The sequence below is a fragment of the Podarcis vaucheri genome (genome assembly GCF_965113315.1).
Source record: "Podarcis vaucheri genome assembly, chromosome: 7".
In the NCBI taxonomy this organism is placed as follows: Eukaryota; Metazoa; Chordata; class Lepidosauria; order Squamata; family Lacertidae; genus Podarcis; species Podarcis vaucheri.
The window spans coordinates 22,447,963-22,463,832 of NC_138765.1; the positions used below are offsets into that span (position 1 = coordinate 22,447,963).

The 15,870-nt window shown below is 47.2% G+C and overlaps 1 protein-coding gene across 1 annotated transcript; it reads left to right on the forward strand.

Annotated features, from left to right (window-relative positions):
* Nucleotides 1–6,416: 6,416 nt before the first annotated feature.
* LOC309537588 (trypsin-like) lies at nucleotides 6,417–14,442 on the forward strand (the record flags this gene model as incomplete). The annotated part of the gene is made up of 5 exons (XM_082232484.1): nucleotides 6,417–6,456; nucleotides 7,459–7,618; nucleotides 11,137–11,471; nucleotides 13,727–13,863; nucleotides 14,290–14,442. The coding sequence occupies 5 exons, from the start codon at nucleotides 6,417–6,419 to the stop codon at nucleotides 14,440–14,442; spliced, it is 825 nt and encodes a 274-aa protein (XP_082088610.1).
* Nucleotides 14,443–15,870: the final 1,428 nt, after the last annotated feature.

A 15,870-nucleotide genomic window follows, 5' to 3' on the forward strand; every position in this document is an offset into this window, starting at 1 on the left:
GTTTATTAGGAGAATTTCACACTAAAATGCTGACAAATTTTCATGCGTTTTTAAAATAAATCACAAATTGCTGCAGAAATGTGAAAAACTGAATTTAAGATGGGAAAGATAAGAAATGCAGACACACATAACTGGCAGATTCATTCATACCAGGTTTGTGAACCTTTACCCCCACCAGCAATTTATTTAAAAAAAAAACCCCATTCACACAATTGCTAGGCTTTGGGTTCAGTTTGACTCTAACTCTCTCACAATAGCAGCTCTCAGTGATGTGACTCTTATTGCCTGAAATCCGGAACATCTCATTTTTAACAACAGGAAGACTTTTGATCAATCTATGCAAAAACTCCCACCTTTTTTGTTAGGGCACCCAAAATTCTCTATTTGAGATCCCCAGCTCCTTTACAGAACTACAGTTCCCAGAACCTCTTGGTGGGGGGAAAATGGCAGTTGGTCTCTAGCTAGATTTATCTGTTTGTTACATGTGCACATATACACAAACTCACAAGACCTATTTATGAGTTCATAATAGGAATTACCTCAGGAAAGGACCTGAGGGCTGTGTTCTCTTCTGGGCAACATTCTAAGGACCACATTATTGTGGTGAGCGGCACCAGAAGCAAAGCAAGTACAGTAATGAATGTAAATGTTGCCTTTGTAGAGTAGTCTAGCTTCTACATGCTCTAAAACCACTCTCTATCAACCATCCAGACAAGCAAGAGGCATTATCAGAGTTCAAGGACATATTCCACTCAGGCAAGAACACTCAGGGTGGGAAGCAGAGCTAGTATGTGGCCCCCAGGTCTGAGGTGTCCCACCCCTAACTTAAATAAGCAGACAAGAAAGGGGGAGCTTGAACAATCACCCCCTGCCCTCAGCACTCTCCACATTTTCAAGGGCAACTGTGTGCAGCAGGGGAAGTCTGTACTTATGAATCATAGAATCATAGAATCATAGAGTTGGAAGAGGCCACAAGGGCCATCGAGTCCAACCCCCTGCCAAGCAGGAAACACCATCAGAGCAGCTCTTACATGTCGAACAGCTCTTACTGTCAGGAAGTTCTTCCTAATGTTTAGGTGGAATCTTCTTTCTTGTAGTTTGGATCCATTGCTCCGTGTCCGCTTCTCTGGAGCAGCAGAAAACAACCTTTCTCCCTCCTCTATATGACATCCTTTTATATATTTGAACATGGCTATCATATCACCCCTTAACCTCCTCTTCTCCAGGCTAAACATGCCCAGCTCCATTAGCCGTTCCTCATAAGGCATCGTTTCCAGGCCTTTGACCATTTTGGTTGCCCTCCTCTGGACACGTTCCAGTTTGTCAGTGTCCTTCTTGAACTGTGGTGCCCAGAACTGGACACAGTACTCCAGGTGAGGTCTGACCAGAGCAGAATACAGTGGCACTATTATGGAGGCTCCTGTGTTTTGGAACCTATTAATAATAATAATAATAATAATAATAATAATAATAATAATAATTACTTGTATCCCACCCATCTGATTGGATTGCCCCCACCACTCTGGGCAGCTTCCAACAGAATATAAAAAACACAGGATACACCAATTTCTTCCTGTAGCACCTTAAAGACCAACTAAGTTAGTTCTTGGTATAAGCTTTCGTGTGCATGCACACTTCTTCAGTTATGTGCATGCACACGAAAGCTTATACCAAGAACTAACTTAGTTGGTCTTTAAGGTGCTACAGGAAGAAATTTTTTTATTTTGACTATGGCAGACCAACACGGCTACCCATCTGTAACAGGATACACCAGACGTTAAAAGCTTCCTGATACAGGCTGCCTTCAGATGTCTATGGAAAGTCGTATAAATGGTTATCTGCTTGACATGTGATGGGAGGGCGTTCCACAGGGAAGGCGCCACTACCAAGAAGGCCCTCTGCCTGGTTCTCTGAAACATCACTTCCTGCAGTGAGGGAACCACCAGAAGGCCCTCGGAGCTGGACCGCAGTGTCCGGGTTGAATGATGGGAGTGGAGACACTCCTTCAGGTATCCAGGGTCAAGGCCATTTAGGGCTTTAAAGATCAACACCAACACTTTTGTGCTCAGAACCGTTTCCTCCCGGGCCCCATGGGCCCTGGAATCATGCACCGCTCAGAGGTCGGGGAGGAGTGCAACAATATCTTGTCGTTGTGCTTCTTCTACAGCACAGTAAATCATAAAACATGCATTAATGATCCCCTGCAACAGTGCCCCAGGTTGGAACACCCTGAATGGCAACCTGGAAGTGTGAGATCACCCATAGCCGTGGGTGACCAACCACTCCTCTCCTCGCAAGAAGGAGAAGGGAGTGACTGGGACAATTGTTCCATGCATAAAGAAACTGTCACACAGTGTCCTAACACCAAGGGATTTGAACTTTAGCACCCAAATCATGAGTTTACACAAGCTCCAGGGTGAATCCAAAGTGGATGAGTCCCACAATTATTTATCACATTAAGATCAGCCTTCGCAGACCTGGTGTGCTCCAGTTCCCATTAGCCCCAACTAGCACGCCTACAAAAGATGAGCTTGGAAATGTGTGGCTGCTGGTCCTGAGGCAGTATTGTTTTATTTATAACAATGCATGCAGAGAACAATGCAAGCAGAGACTCCTCCGGCAGGCAGCAAATACTCCTAGGTGGAATCTACACATATATAAAAAAAACTTTGTGAAAATGCTTTATAAAAAAAAGTTTTGAAAAATATATTGAATTTGCCATAGCTCGCTTTCACCATCTAGTGTCACATTTGTATATTGCACCTTACAACACGCTTAAAACATTTTATTTGCAGCAGTATAGCTGAGTCCCTAAGCTGGATCAGATTCCTGGGATCTCAAGGAGCTTCCTCTTCAGTCAACTCTCAGCTCGCAACTCTCTGCAGGAGAATGTGTACTCCTTTCCAACATTAACATCATTAAATTAACATTAAGTGTTCATTAAATGAACATTAACAGCAGTTCATTAAACCCCTAGCTATTCATCACCTGGCCATTGATAGTAATCAAGATATTCAAATGTAACAAGATCTTCTGATCTTTCCCTATAATGGGCATGGGGAACCTCTGGCCCACAGGGCAAATGAGGACCACAAGACCATTTACCCCGCCACACCCACCTGTCACTCACCTGGTGCCATCTGATGTCAACGGTGTGTCTAGTGAAGCCACAGAGGCAAAGGAACCACTGGGAACCTTAGAGTGTGCACTGCGCAAATTTATGATGGAATGTCAGGTCTATGTGATGTCACATGATGCCATGTGACTGACCCCATCCTACATGTTTGGTAATCTCTGAGGGCCGTGTTGCACATACCTGATTGCATTGCCCATACCTGCTTGCCAGCCTTTTTAAAACAAATAAGCAGACTGTATTAGAACGCAAAGAGAAATTAAACCATTATTAAGCACATTGATGCAAATACGCCTTCATCCTTTTGCCACTCCCTTCCTTCCTCACCCTCTGTAGCCTCACACCCACTGTTGGAATTTATTTAAATAAATAATGTGGTTTAGATTGTAAGATCCTCAAGGCAGGGACCTCGTCTTTCTTTGCCTCTGTAAAATGCCACGAACATAGTAATTATTTGAATCTTGGCACCAGCAGGCTTGGGCAGCACAGCAAGAGCCAAGCAGAGCCCTCTGTTTACACCTGCGCTCCTTTAAATAAGTGGCTGGGTCTGAGAGTGACCAGTTTAGTTACCCTCAATGTCTCCTGAATAGCATGACTCCAGGATAACACAGGGAAATTCAAAAGGGCAAATCCCAACTGCCTGGGGCTGATGCAGAGCATTTCTGTTGCCACTGCTCACAGACCTGTTTGCCCTCCACAACCCTGGCACTGATTATTTATACAAGGGGTAGGGGACATTTTTCAGCCTGAGGTCCACCATTTCCCTCTGGGGAACCTCCTAGGGGCCACATTCCAGTAGCAGGCAGGGTCAGAGGCAAAAGTGGGCATGGAGCAATGGATTTAAATTTTACCAAAGTTCAGTATGTTCCTTTCTACACATGGGCATCCCTCTCTACCCTTCATCCAGGCAAGCATGAGTGCTTATCGCAGTTCCAGGTTGCATTCTGCTTTGGTAAATGAGCAAAGTCAGTGGAAGGTGTGTTCTGGGGGGGGGGTGCAGCTTGGGAGGGCCATGTTTGACCCCCATTGAACCTGAGGTCTCCTACCCCTGATTCATGCACACGACGCTTGGTGCAGCCCTACTGGACATGTCCTTGCAAATCCCATCTTCAATCTGCTTCATTGTTCTCCATCACTTGGAATGCCATTGCTCAGAGTTGCCACCTGATCGGACGATAAAATAGCCAGACTCTCTCTTCTGCATTTAACTGCCGTGCAGTTTGAGGAGACCAGGAATGGAAGCTTCCAACCTTAATTTTCGTTGTGGGATGATGCCTGCCGCTCCATCCCTAGTCCCTGGTTCTTCCCAACACGCTTGGCAATTATTGGTTGTGCTCGACGCGAGGAAGAAGCAAATCAGCTGCTGCGTTTCCTCAACCGGTGCATGTTTGCAGCATGAGATCAGTGGCGTAATCCCACTTTGTGAGTTTGGCCAAGCAGCAGCGACACCCCAAATAAAAATGAGTCACTGTGCAGAATTTTCGAAACGAGCACAAGAGTTTTAATGATGGAGGGGGAGGTATCCCAGAGATTCCACCAGCTGCTTGATGCCCTTGACCTGCACAGCTAGTTAAAAATCTAAGGAGTGTGTAGTTATGGAAGGAGGGACAGGCTGGGCTTCCAAACAGTGCAATGGGCATTGGGCAGTGAAAGGGGCGGGGAGGAAAGTGAAGCTCTGCTCTGAATGGTTGCTTCTCTAACCCATTGCATGAGATCAGCCCAAGAGAACCTCTCTCCCCATCATCTGTTACCTGTGGATTCTGCTTCTGACCATCACAGCCTCCCTCAAAGCAAAATCTCAAATTGGGACCTCAGGTGACTTGATGGGTTTACATCTTCTTTGAGCTGCTGTTTCAGGGTGGTGGTGGGCATTTTGAGTGGCGTGCTGGATCATGGCTGGGTGATCATGATCATGGGTGGGGTATTCAACTAAGTTTTGTTAAGTTTAGACCCATTGAAATGAATGAAGCTAGGCCCCTTAATTTCAGCAATGGAACTATTCCGAGCAAAACCTAGTTGAATACCACCTTTTGAAGTTCGTGGGGGCCCATAACAAATGTTGTGCATTTGCCTGAGGGAAGCCTTCAAACCTCTTGGTTCTTAGGTAGGTGTGGGGTGACGAGAGAGCGAGGGGATGGGTGGACCTTACAAGCTATGTTTCTCTCCTTCCATTTTCCTTTTCCGGCCACTCCATTCTGTTCCTCCTCCCCAACTGTTAGTCAGCAGCCTGTGCCTACTGAGCATGCTCAGTCCTCACTAGGATTTCTTTAGTGTCTACCATCTTAGATTTCTTCCTCCTAAAGTTTTTTTGTTGTACTTCTGCAAAAACTGGAGGTGTCCCCCCCCCAACCTACTAATCTCTTCTTCTGTGCGTGGTGGGTGGGGGTGGGTGGGCACTGGTCATGCTTGTTGGGGCTGATGGGAGTTGTAGTTCAGCAACATCTGGAGGGCCAAAGATTCCCCACAACCAGGGTACATTAAAAAAATGGAAACAGGAGGAGTGCTATTCATTGTGTGTGTGTACCGTTGAACGAATAACAATATATGAAGGACTGCTTACGACATTCAAGACATTCAATACAGGATCTCAAAGCAGCTGTCTTATTACAAAAGAATTTCAGAAATAGACTTGAAAGAAAAGTTGCTGAATTACAACTTATTACTAAACTGAAAACTATGGAGAGACCTGGTCTGAATAGTGATATTGGATTCTTGTCTCATTACATATGCTAAAGCTATTTTTGGTCATCTGCATACTATCCCTTGCTTTTTCCTGTAGGACTAACTGCAGTCGTTAACAGTCGTCAACAGGTTTACCATTCCCATTGAGTCAACCACCCATCTCCCACTACCTTTCTGAGAAAAGCCCCACCCCACCCTCCCACTATATATAAGGGTCTGGTGACTTCTGTTTCAATGTATCTGAAGAAGTGTGCATGCACACGAAAGCTTATACCCAGAACAAACTTAGTTGATGTCTAAGGTGCTACTGGACAATTATTTTTTTAATTTATTTATTTTGTTTGCTTATGTACTGTATACTATGTGTTGGCATTCCCACCGGTGCCTTCGAACCATGCTGACCTCAACCCTCCCTGACCTGATGTGGAGCAGCAAAAATGGATGACCAGAGGTCAGGTGGAGGAGGGCATCTAGAGGGCACTACATTGGCCACCCCTTTTGTACAGCCTTGTTCCCAAGCTGGCAATGACAGTTCTCCTTCAATCCTTCCAGCGTCTGTTGACCCAACAGCCTACTCTTGCTGCCTGTTCTGATGACAGGCATGGAGCTTCCAGCAATGGCTGTGCTTCTGGTCGCAGCAGGTAAGATCATGCATATTATGGGAGTCAGACTTGAAGAGCAGATATGCTTGTTTATTTATTTTTGAAAACTATATACAGCCTTACTTCAAAAAGGAATTCAAGATAGGCAATACATGCTTCTCGGCTTGTGCATTCAGAGAGGGCAGGTGAACAGGAAGGGGGAGCAAAGAGGAGACTGGCTATACCTTAGTGGTAGAGCATCAGCTTTGCAATCAGAAGGTCCCAAGTTCAATCCTCGGCATCTTCAGGTGGCATTGGGAGAGAACTTGGTTGGAAATCTTGGAGAACTGCTGTCAGTTAGTGTAGAGATGGTTCTGAGCTAGACAGACCAATGGTCTGTATAAGACAGCTTCCTGTGTCTCTACTCCTTTGAGGATGAGCCATAGCTCAACAGCAGAACATCTGCTCTGCATGCAGAAGGTCCCAGATTCATTCCCAAGCATATAGCAGCTTCCTGTGTTCTTAAGCAACAGGGCCTAGGGGCCTCTAAAGATGGGCAATGCCTGCTCTCTTCCTGGTGAGTTGCTCTTAGCAAGTGCCCAACAATGCCAAGCCACTGGTGCCGACCTGGACAAATGAGTACCATTTTTTATCAGTATCATTGGTGGCTTTGGGACTGGTGGGACAGAAGGCAGGAAGACCAACAGCGGGTGGTGCCAGAGCCAATGACAAAGAGAGCCAACTAATTCTAGTTTTGACTCCATCCTCCCCTGGCTGAGTTATGCAGGGCAACACTGAAACGCAGGGGGCGAGGGAGGCAAGCCAGGCAGGGCTAGCCCCTGGATCTGGCGCAAATAAGAAGACAGGCAGGCAGGGCTGGCTGGGGTTGGTGGAGCAGTGTTGCATTTGCCCTCATCCGTATTCTCTGCTCGGCTGGGAGGGTGGGTGGGTGTGTAGATGTGACCATGCCTTGCTGCAGCAGAGCTAGAAGAACATTATTTGCTTTCCTCCGTTCCCAACCCTTTGCTGTGATATCCCTGTCCATTTTTATTATTATTATAGTGGCTGCACAGAATGGACCAGGATTGCTCAGGGGTTTCCACTGCAACAAAAACTCTCAGCCCTGGACGGCAGCACTGTTTGATGGCGGGAAGTTCCACTGCACAGGGACTCTGATTAACAGCCACTGGCTGGTCACCGCTGCTCAGTGCTTCACAAATCGGTATGTGTGACTGGGAGGCAGGGGCTGCATTTGTTGCGAAGGACAAGCTGGAGGCCTGTTATTGTGGAACTATGGCTCTGTCTGTGCTATACAGTCAAAGCTGCATCTTACCACTTTGCACCATCATAACCAGGCCTAACCAGGATGTTTTGCTGCCTGAAGCAAAACAGAAAACAGCCTCCTCCACCACCACCGCCGCCGCCGCCATGTTCCCCTGCCACTGCCACTAATGACAATGACTCCTCCACTCTGCCGCCACTGCCTCCGCCACCTGAGGTGGCCCAAGGAAGCCCCAGTTTGCTGAAGGTGGCAAGGGAGAAAAAAGAGGGCCGAAAAGGAGGCCAGTTGCGGGATGGGCAGTGGTGGAAGAAGAGGCAGGGATGGATGAGTCGTCACTAGTGGTGGAGAATGAGGAAGAGTCAGTGGCAGCAGGTGACAAGCACAGGAGGCAGTGAGCACCATCGTCCTCGTGGGCCCGGATCTGCCATCCTTCTCAACTGTCCCGAGCCTGCTGCCTGAGGCAGCTGCCTCACTGAGCATCATGGGGTGGACAGCCCTGGTCATAGCTCCCTCCAAAGAAACTGGGGAACTGTTCACCCACTCTGAGAATTGCAGCTCTCTCGGGGGAATAGGGGCCTCCTACGCGGGTGGCACTGTGGGTTAAACCACAGAGCCTAGGACTTGCCGATCAGAAAGTCGGCGGTTCGAATCCCTGCAACAGGGTGAGCTCCCATTTTCCTGCTCCTGCCCGCCTAGCAGTTCGAAAGCACATCAAAGTGCAAGTAGATAAATAGGTACCACTCCGGCGGGAAAGGTAAACGGCGTTTCCGTGCGCTGCTCTGGTTCGCCAGAAGCAGCTTAGTCATGCTGGCCACATGTACGCCGGCTGTACACCGGCTTCCTCGGCCAATAAAGCAAGATGAGCGCCACAACCCCAGAGTCGGCCACAAGTGGCCCTAATGGTCAGGGGTCCCTTTACCTTTACCAGCTCTCAGCACCATCAAGGAACGAGGCTTCCCCAGGATTCTTTTGGGGGAAGCAATGGCTCTTTCAAGCTGTATCACTGAGCTTCAAATGTATAGTGCAGATGGGGCCGTCAATAAAGAAGGGGAGCTTGGCAGGTCCTGGTCTTGAGAATTAAAGAGAGCCCGAGAAATTCTGCTATTCAGAGATTCAGAACTGCCCTAACTGAGAGAGGGAAGGGTAGATATTGAGGGGGGAGGACCTCAGTTATGGGGGCCAAATGCAGCTCTTCAGACCTCTCTGCCCAGCTCTTGGGCATCTCCCTACGTCACACCCCCTCTGCCAAGGACACACCCCTCACCAGCCCTGCTCCACACCCTCCTTGCATGCCTTTGCCTGGCTGGAATGTGTCCCTGAACTGTGATGTTGCCTCTTGCTTGTCTGGATGCAGGATGGGGAGAGGAGTGCATCTAGCTTTTGTGTGGCTGGAATGCAACCAAGTCTACAAAGGTTAGATCCAGGGCTTTTTACCCAGCCAAAGTTGTTAAGCTTTTTTGAGAAGAGCTCACCCTGGAGAGTAAATGACACTCTTGGCGATCCCCATGTATGCCTTTCAGAGGTGAGGTGTCTTCAGTGGGTTTGCATTGGTGGCTGCTCTTGATAGAACCTTGTTTTCCCCTGAATACCCCAGGCATTGAGCCAGTCTTGGGGTGCCCAGTAAAGAGTCACACCGTTGGCCCACCTAGTTCACTATTGTCTACACCGACTGGCAGCAGCTCTCCAGGGTTCCAGCAGCAAATTTCTCCCATCCCTACCTGGAGATGCTGTGGATTGAACCTGGTACCATCTGCATGTGAAGCCAATGCTCTTCCATTGAGCTCTGGCCCTCCCCTTGTGCATCACTATGCTACAAAAAGGCTTCTCCTGCTCAATGCCTTTATGTCAGGCTGCTGTTCAAAGGTGTGCAGGAGCAGGATGGGGAGCAAATTTGGCCACCCTGCTTCAGAATGCCCTTTGAAGTGCCATGAGGCCCTTTGGGGGAAAATTTTATTGGCGTGCCAAGAAGTTGTTTGCCTTGACTTGTCATTAATCACAAAGAACTTGGGAGATTCCAGCTTACTGTCCTCTGGCTCAACTTAGCTCTTACACAATTTTCCAATGGCAAACAGCCACGTTCTTCCCATGCCAGCTTTCCCCCAAAGTTGTGCTCTCCAGATGTTCCTGGAGTACAACTCCCACCAACCCCTGACCATTGGCCATGCTGATTGGGGCTATGGATGTAAAAAGGCATAATTGTTCATTCTTCCCTATATTAGCCCTGTTTCTGTTTAAGGCAGTTTGTCTGTTATTCAGCTTGCTGTCCACAGTGGCAAAACTACGTAACTTGTGTAATTTATTGCGTAAATTGCATTGCCATTGTATTATGCACCAATGAGGTGCAATGCAAATGGAAAGTGGGGTGTTTGTAATCAATTAAATAATTGTTTGTAGGCTCAAAGCAACAGCAAAAATGAATATTGGCAATTTCCCCTCCCATTTCCGTTTTCATCAGAATCCTCTGACATCCCTATCTGGGGTTGATGGAAGTTGTAGCCCAACAACATATGGAGGGCACCAGCTTGGAGAAGGCTGCCAAAGGCGAAATCCAGAGTGCCCACTTAGGTGACCTTAGAAGGGGATCAGACCAATTCGTGGCGTGTTTAGAGGCAGACTTTAATCCTGGGGAAAGGAACAGATATATCTGAACCAAATGTAGCGAGCGCAGCCTTGTGCTCTAAAACAAGGATGGGGAGTAATTTTCAGCCTGAACGCCACATTCCTTTCTGGGCAATCATTTGAGGGCCACATGTCAGTGGTGGGTGAGGCTGATGGTGGGGCTGATGGTGGGGTGAGGCTGATGGTGTTTCCTGCTTGGCAGGGGGTTGGACTCGATGGCCCTTGTGGTCTCTTCCAACTCTATGATTCTATTCTATGATTCTACCTCCACCAGCAGTGGAGAAGTGCTGGAATCAGCACTGATTTTAGAAGAGATCGTGGCAATCTCTGGTGAGATCTTGGCCGAAATCACCCAATATATTGTGGGGTGTGCAAGGTCTCTCGTGTGATTTTGTCCGAGATCTCTCCCTGAAATCCCCGGAATCTTGCCCGAAATTGGCACCGGTGACTGTGATGCTTCTCTGCTAATGGTGGAGGTGGCAGAATGTACAGTGAAGGTGGAAGCAGGAGCAGGCATGGTACTTTGGTGGTGGGGGCGGCAGCAGTGGCAGCAGCAGGGCAGGACTTCCTGTTTCGCCAAGCAGTGCAAGGGTATGTGCTGGCCCTGGTGAGACAAGAGGCAAAAGTGGTCAGAGAAATGGAGTTTTTATATATACTGACACTGAAGGCAAACTGTCCTTCATCCAGGCAAGCCAAAAGCCTTATCAGCACTCAGAACACATTCTAGCCATGCCAAAGCACTCAAGAGGGTACAAAGCAGGGCTGGTGAGGGGGAGTGGCCTGGGAAGATGGGCGTGGCTGGAGAGAGGGTGTGGTCTAGGGAGACTCCCAAGGGCCAGAGAGAGACCTGGAGGGCCACATACCTGCTCCAATGCCTTTGGGTGCCTCTTTGTCCTTTACACCTGCTCCTTGTACCACAGTTTCTTCTATGTGGCTCTTGGAGAAAACAGCCTGCTGAGCTTTGAAGGGACAGAGCAGATGAAGATCGGAATCAAGGCAATCCGTCACCCCTTTTACAACAGCTTCAACAAGGATAACGACATCATGTTGGTCAAACTCCTGACCCCCATCAGGTTGACTGACAGCGTCCGGCCACTAGCCTTGCCCAGCAGCTGTGTTGATCCTGGCAGCTACTGTGTCGTCGCTGGATGGGGCACCCCCATTCTGCAGAAAGGTACTGGGGGTGGGGGTGGGGAGCTGGAAGGAACCTAGGATGTGAACAGGGATGGGGGAGAACTCTGACTCAGTTTGCTCTTAAGGGCGGACCTACCTGATTCAGATTTTCTGAAACAGCACACAAACCAAAACGTGGCCATCTTTCACAATTCTCTGAATTTTGCAATACGGTTCTTCAGCCAAGTAAATGGGTGCAAAAATGTGTATATTAGGAGAAAGTCTGCATGAAAATGCAGATATTAGGGGAAATAGCACACAAAAATGCATTACATAATGGGAGTTTGTTTTGTAAAAATGTGTACATTTGGCAAAATTGCATACAAAATGTGCTCATTGGGAAAAAATGTGTACTAAAATTGTGCTGGGGTTGAATCCCCATTGCTGATGAAGTGGGAGAAGCCTCTATCACTGCACTTTCTTATCTTCCAAGTTCCACTGATCACCATTTTCCTGATGCACTATGTGGCAGAATTAACATCCTTCTTATTCATTTTTTATTTGAAAACTTAAGAAGGAACAGAAAAAGAGAAAAAGTCAAATAAAATTAAAGAAGAAAGAGATGATGACGACGACGACGACGATTAATATACAAACAATACTAGACCATGATCAGTTCACATTGTGGACACAGTGAGCATCAGTATAGGTATCTTAAATTAAACATATAATTTAATATAAGCCATCCAGATGTCCTGATAGGTAGCCACACATCACTGATGCCCAGGGCTTTTTTTCAGAGGGAACTTGATGAAACTCAGTTTTGGCACCTCTCAGGTGGGTTCCGGAACCTCTCAAGTGAGTTCTGGCACCTCGCAGGTGTGTGTCATTGCGATTATAAGAAAAAGAGGGAGGCGTTCATGGTGAGTTCCTCTAGAAAAGTTTCTAGAAAAATAGCACTGCTGATGCCTGCATGCAATATGGTCACATGCAGCCAGGACAGTGAGGGTGCTCAGACCGTTGTGCAATAGACAGTGGGTATGTATTATTCCAGGTATCAAATATAAGTTTATTAGTCATCATAATGGCTCACGAAAACCCCACTTGTTTTACTACTATTAATTCCCATACTACAGGGATACAGTTTGAAAGTACATGAACACCCGCAAATTTCAAGGATTTTGCCAATACTAAATTGATGTGACTAACAACTTCAGACCAAAAGGAAAATATATCACTGTACAAACCCACTCCATATGCATCAAATAGACATTCCCAGCTTTACACCTCGTACTTTAAACAGTGCCCTCTTATACTTGAAATATTCATCCTTGCCGCATCAATCTCAAATTTCAGGTCCAAGGAAATATTTTGTACAGATCCTATAGCAATTTCCCATTGTTTAGGCTGTATAATGTCTTATAATTCCCTGTTCCTCACTCCTCTAAGTTCCTCAACTTCTACTTTGCCAAAATCCATTAAGCATCTATAAACAGCAGTTATAGGTTAGGTTTTCTGTAAGGATTAATGTCCTAACACTCCCTAGCTGGCTGAGAAAGAGGGTGCAGGAGTCTGACATTGGCCCCAGAGCAGAAGGTCATGAAAATGGGCAGTAGTGACAGTGACTGAAGGCATTTAGCTTGAGGTCTACAGATGTCGGAGGATTCAAATGGAAATGGAAATGGGAGCAGAAATGGCCAATGTTTGCTGAGTCATCCCACATTCAGCCCAAAACTCAATCCAACAAATACAATCGGTATTTGCTGCTGTAGCTGTTTTCAGTCCACAAATGACACACAATTGATTACTTCCCCCTTACATTTGCATTGTGTTTCCTTTGCATTGAAATGAATGGTGTGGAATACCGTGATAAAAACATGATTAATTATGGATTGTCTTCAATGCTAGTCCTGCTCAGAGGAGACCCACTAAATTTAAGGGATATAATGAAGGACCATTGATTTCAAGGGGTCTACTCTGAGTGAAACTTAGTTGGATTCGCACCTGTGTAGTTTATTCCATGAAATTCTGCTGCAGTGAACACTGAGATGAATAACATTTTTTTTTGTTGGAAGCTGCATTGCAGTGGAATGGAAACAGCGCTGCATGTGACTAGGCATGGGTTTGGAGTGGAAAACGATGCCTTCTTACATCTAGGAACCCGCCACAAACTCTGTGAATCAGCCCCATGAGAAAAGGCTAAAGTGTGTTGGCAGGGGTGGGGAATCCAGCAAATAATTAGAGAGTGAGCTTTTCTTGCAGCATGTTAAATACCTACTTCATCCATTCCTCTCTCCCTTACCCTTGCCCCATTAGAGTACCCACCAGACATCCTCTACTGTGGAAATATCACCACCCTGACTGACCAGGAATGTTTGGCTGCCTATCCTGCTGTCCACTTGGGCCACATGCTATGTGCCACTGTCAAGATGGGTGGATCTGATTCCTGCCAGGTGAGCATGGCCATTCCTACCACCCTCTCCCAGCCATCAAACACCACTGCCACCCCAATGCCTGTGTCTCCTGATTTATTCCTAGAGTCTTTGATACTTACTTGCACATGGCTGACGACAGGAAGCATGGAGCCTAGGGCTGTTTACACAAAAATACTTTTAAAACACATGGCTTCTGCCAAAGAATCCTGGAAACTGTAGTTTCCCCCTCAAAAACCAACCCTTTCCAGCAATCTTAACAAACTACAGTTCCCAGGATTTCCCAGGAACATGGGTGAGGAGATTAAGATCTGGCCTCCACCCCTGAAATGGGAGGTGAGGCCATCCTTTAGTCGCTACAGGTCCCAGGCTTTATATCCCAGTACCGCCACCTTGAATTGCTGGATTTTTTTACTCCATAACAGCATTTCTTCATTGCCTCCGCAGGGAGACCCTGGCTCACCCCTTGTCTGTCGTAACACACTGCAAGGCATCACATCCTGGGGCTTTGAAAAATGCTCTCAGGTAGAAAGCCCCAGCGTCTTTGTCAAGGTCTGCAACTACATTAATTGGCTGCAGGAGACCATGGCTTTGGCTTAACATCTCTGAGGAATACAACCTAGTATCCCTCCCGTCCTCAGGTTGCAAAATAAAGGCTCTTGAACAAAGTCTTGGGTATTGTCTCTTTGCCTTTTGTGTCCTTCCAGATGTTGGTTGTACCAGTGGCACCCTGCTATAAATCAGTGGAGTCTGGTTCATTAGGGGGAGAGGGACACCACATCACTGACCTCAGGTTGCCCTCAGCCAGCTACCACCTGCTTGCCCTTTTATTTACTTCCAGTCCAGGAGGTGGCATTGCCTGTCCTCTTCTTCCTTCTTATTCTCAGCATTGCCATTGTGGAATTCAGCAGAGAGGAGGATGGGGCAGTGTGTGGAGGTAACAGGATGTCCTGGGAGGTTTGCTGTGTTCCAGGTGCAAAGATTCATGATGTGATGGAGAGGTTGCCGGCTTTGCAGTTTTGCAGTTAAAGTGAATTGACGTGCTCTGTGTCTATTGTGTAAAAAAATCAATTTTTAAAAACAACAGTCTGTTCTCAGTTGGGAAAGTACACAGAAATTGCACAGAAAGGTGTGTGTTGAATGAATGACTATACAGGAAGGTGTATAATCATCTTGAAAACAAATCAGGATGAATGCCCATTCTTGTATAATCTCCCCCACAAAGAAATGCTGAATAAAAGCATAAAATACCATATTTTTCGCTCTATAAGATGCTCTTTTCCCCTCCTAAAAAGTAAGGGGAAATGTGTGTCTTATGGAGCGAATGCAGGTGGGAGGCTCTGCTCAGTGCTCCCTTTAAAGAGCCGTGTGGAGCGTGTGTGTGGCTCTTTGGGGCTTTTCCCCGAGGAGGAAGAAGGGGGAAAGCCCCCAAGAGCCGCACACACACTCCGCACACTCTTTAAAGGGCGCGTGGCTCTTGGGGGAGCCTTAGCCGTGCGCAGCCTCTCCCCTTGCCTGGGAGAGGCTGCGCGCCACTATCCCATAAGCCAGGACAGGCAGCAGGATCGCTGTGCTGCGGTCCCGCTGGCTGCCCTGGCTTCTTGCTTGGCCGCGCGCAGCCTCTCCCGGGCAAGGGGAGCCTTCATCCCCTGCCCGGGAGAGCCTGCACGCGGCTATTCCATAAGCCAGGACAGCCAGAGGGACCGCTGCCTGTCCTGGCTTCTGGGATTCAGAATATTTTTTTTCTTGTTTTCCTCTTCCAAAAACTAGGTGCGCCTTATGGTCTGGTGCATCTTATAGAGCGAAAAATACGGTAATCTAAGCTGTGTGCAGTGCCGGATTTACGTATAAGCTAAACGAGCTATAGCTTAGGGCCCCACTTTCTCCCCCCCAAAAAAAAAAATGTAAGGGGGAAAAACCTGGATGTTCATTTCCAAAATATAAGATAAAAAACAAATAAAATAAAACCTACATACAGCAACAGTGTTTTGTGTTGTGTAGGCTCCTATGAGGTAAGTAACGGGGCCT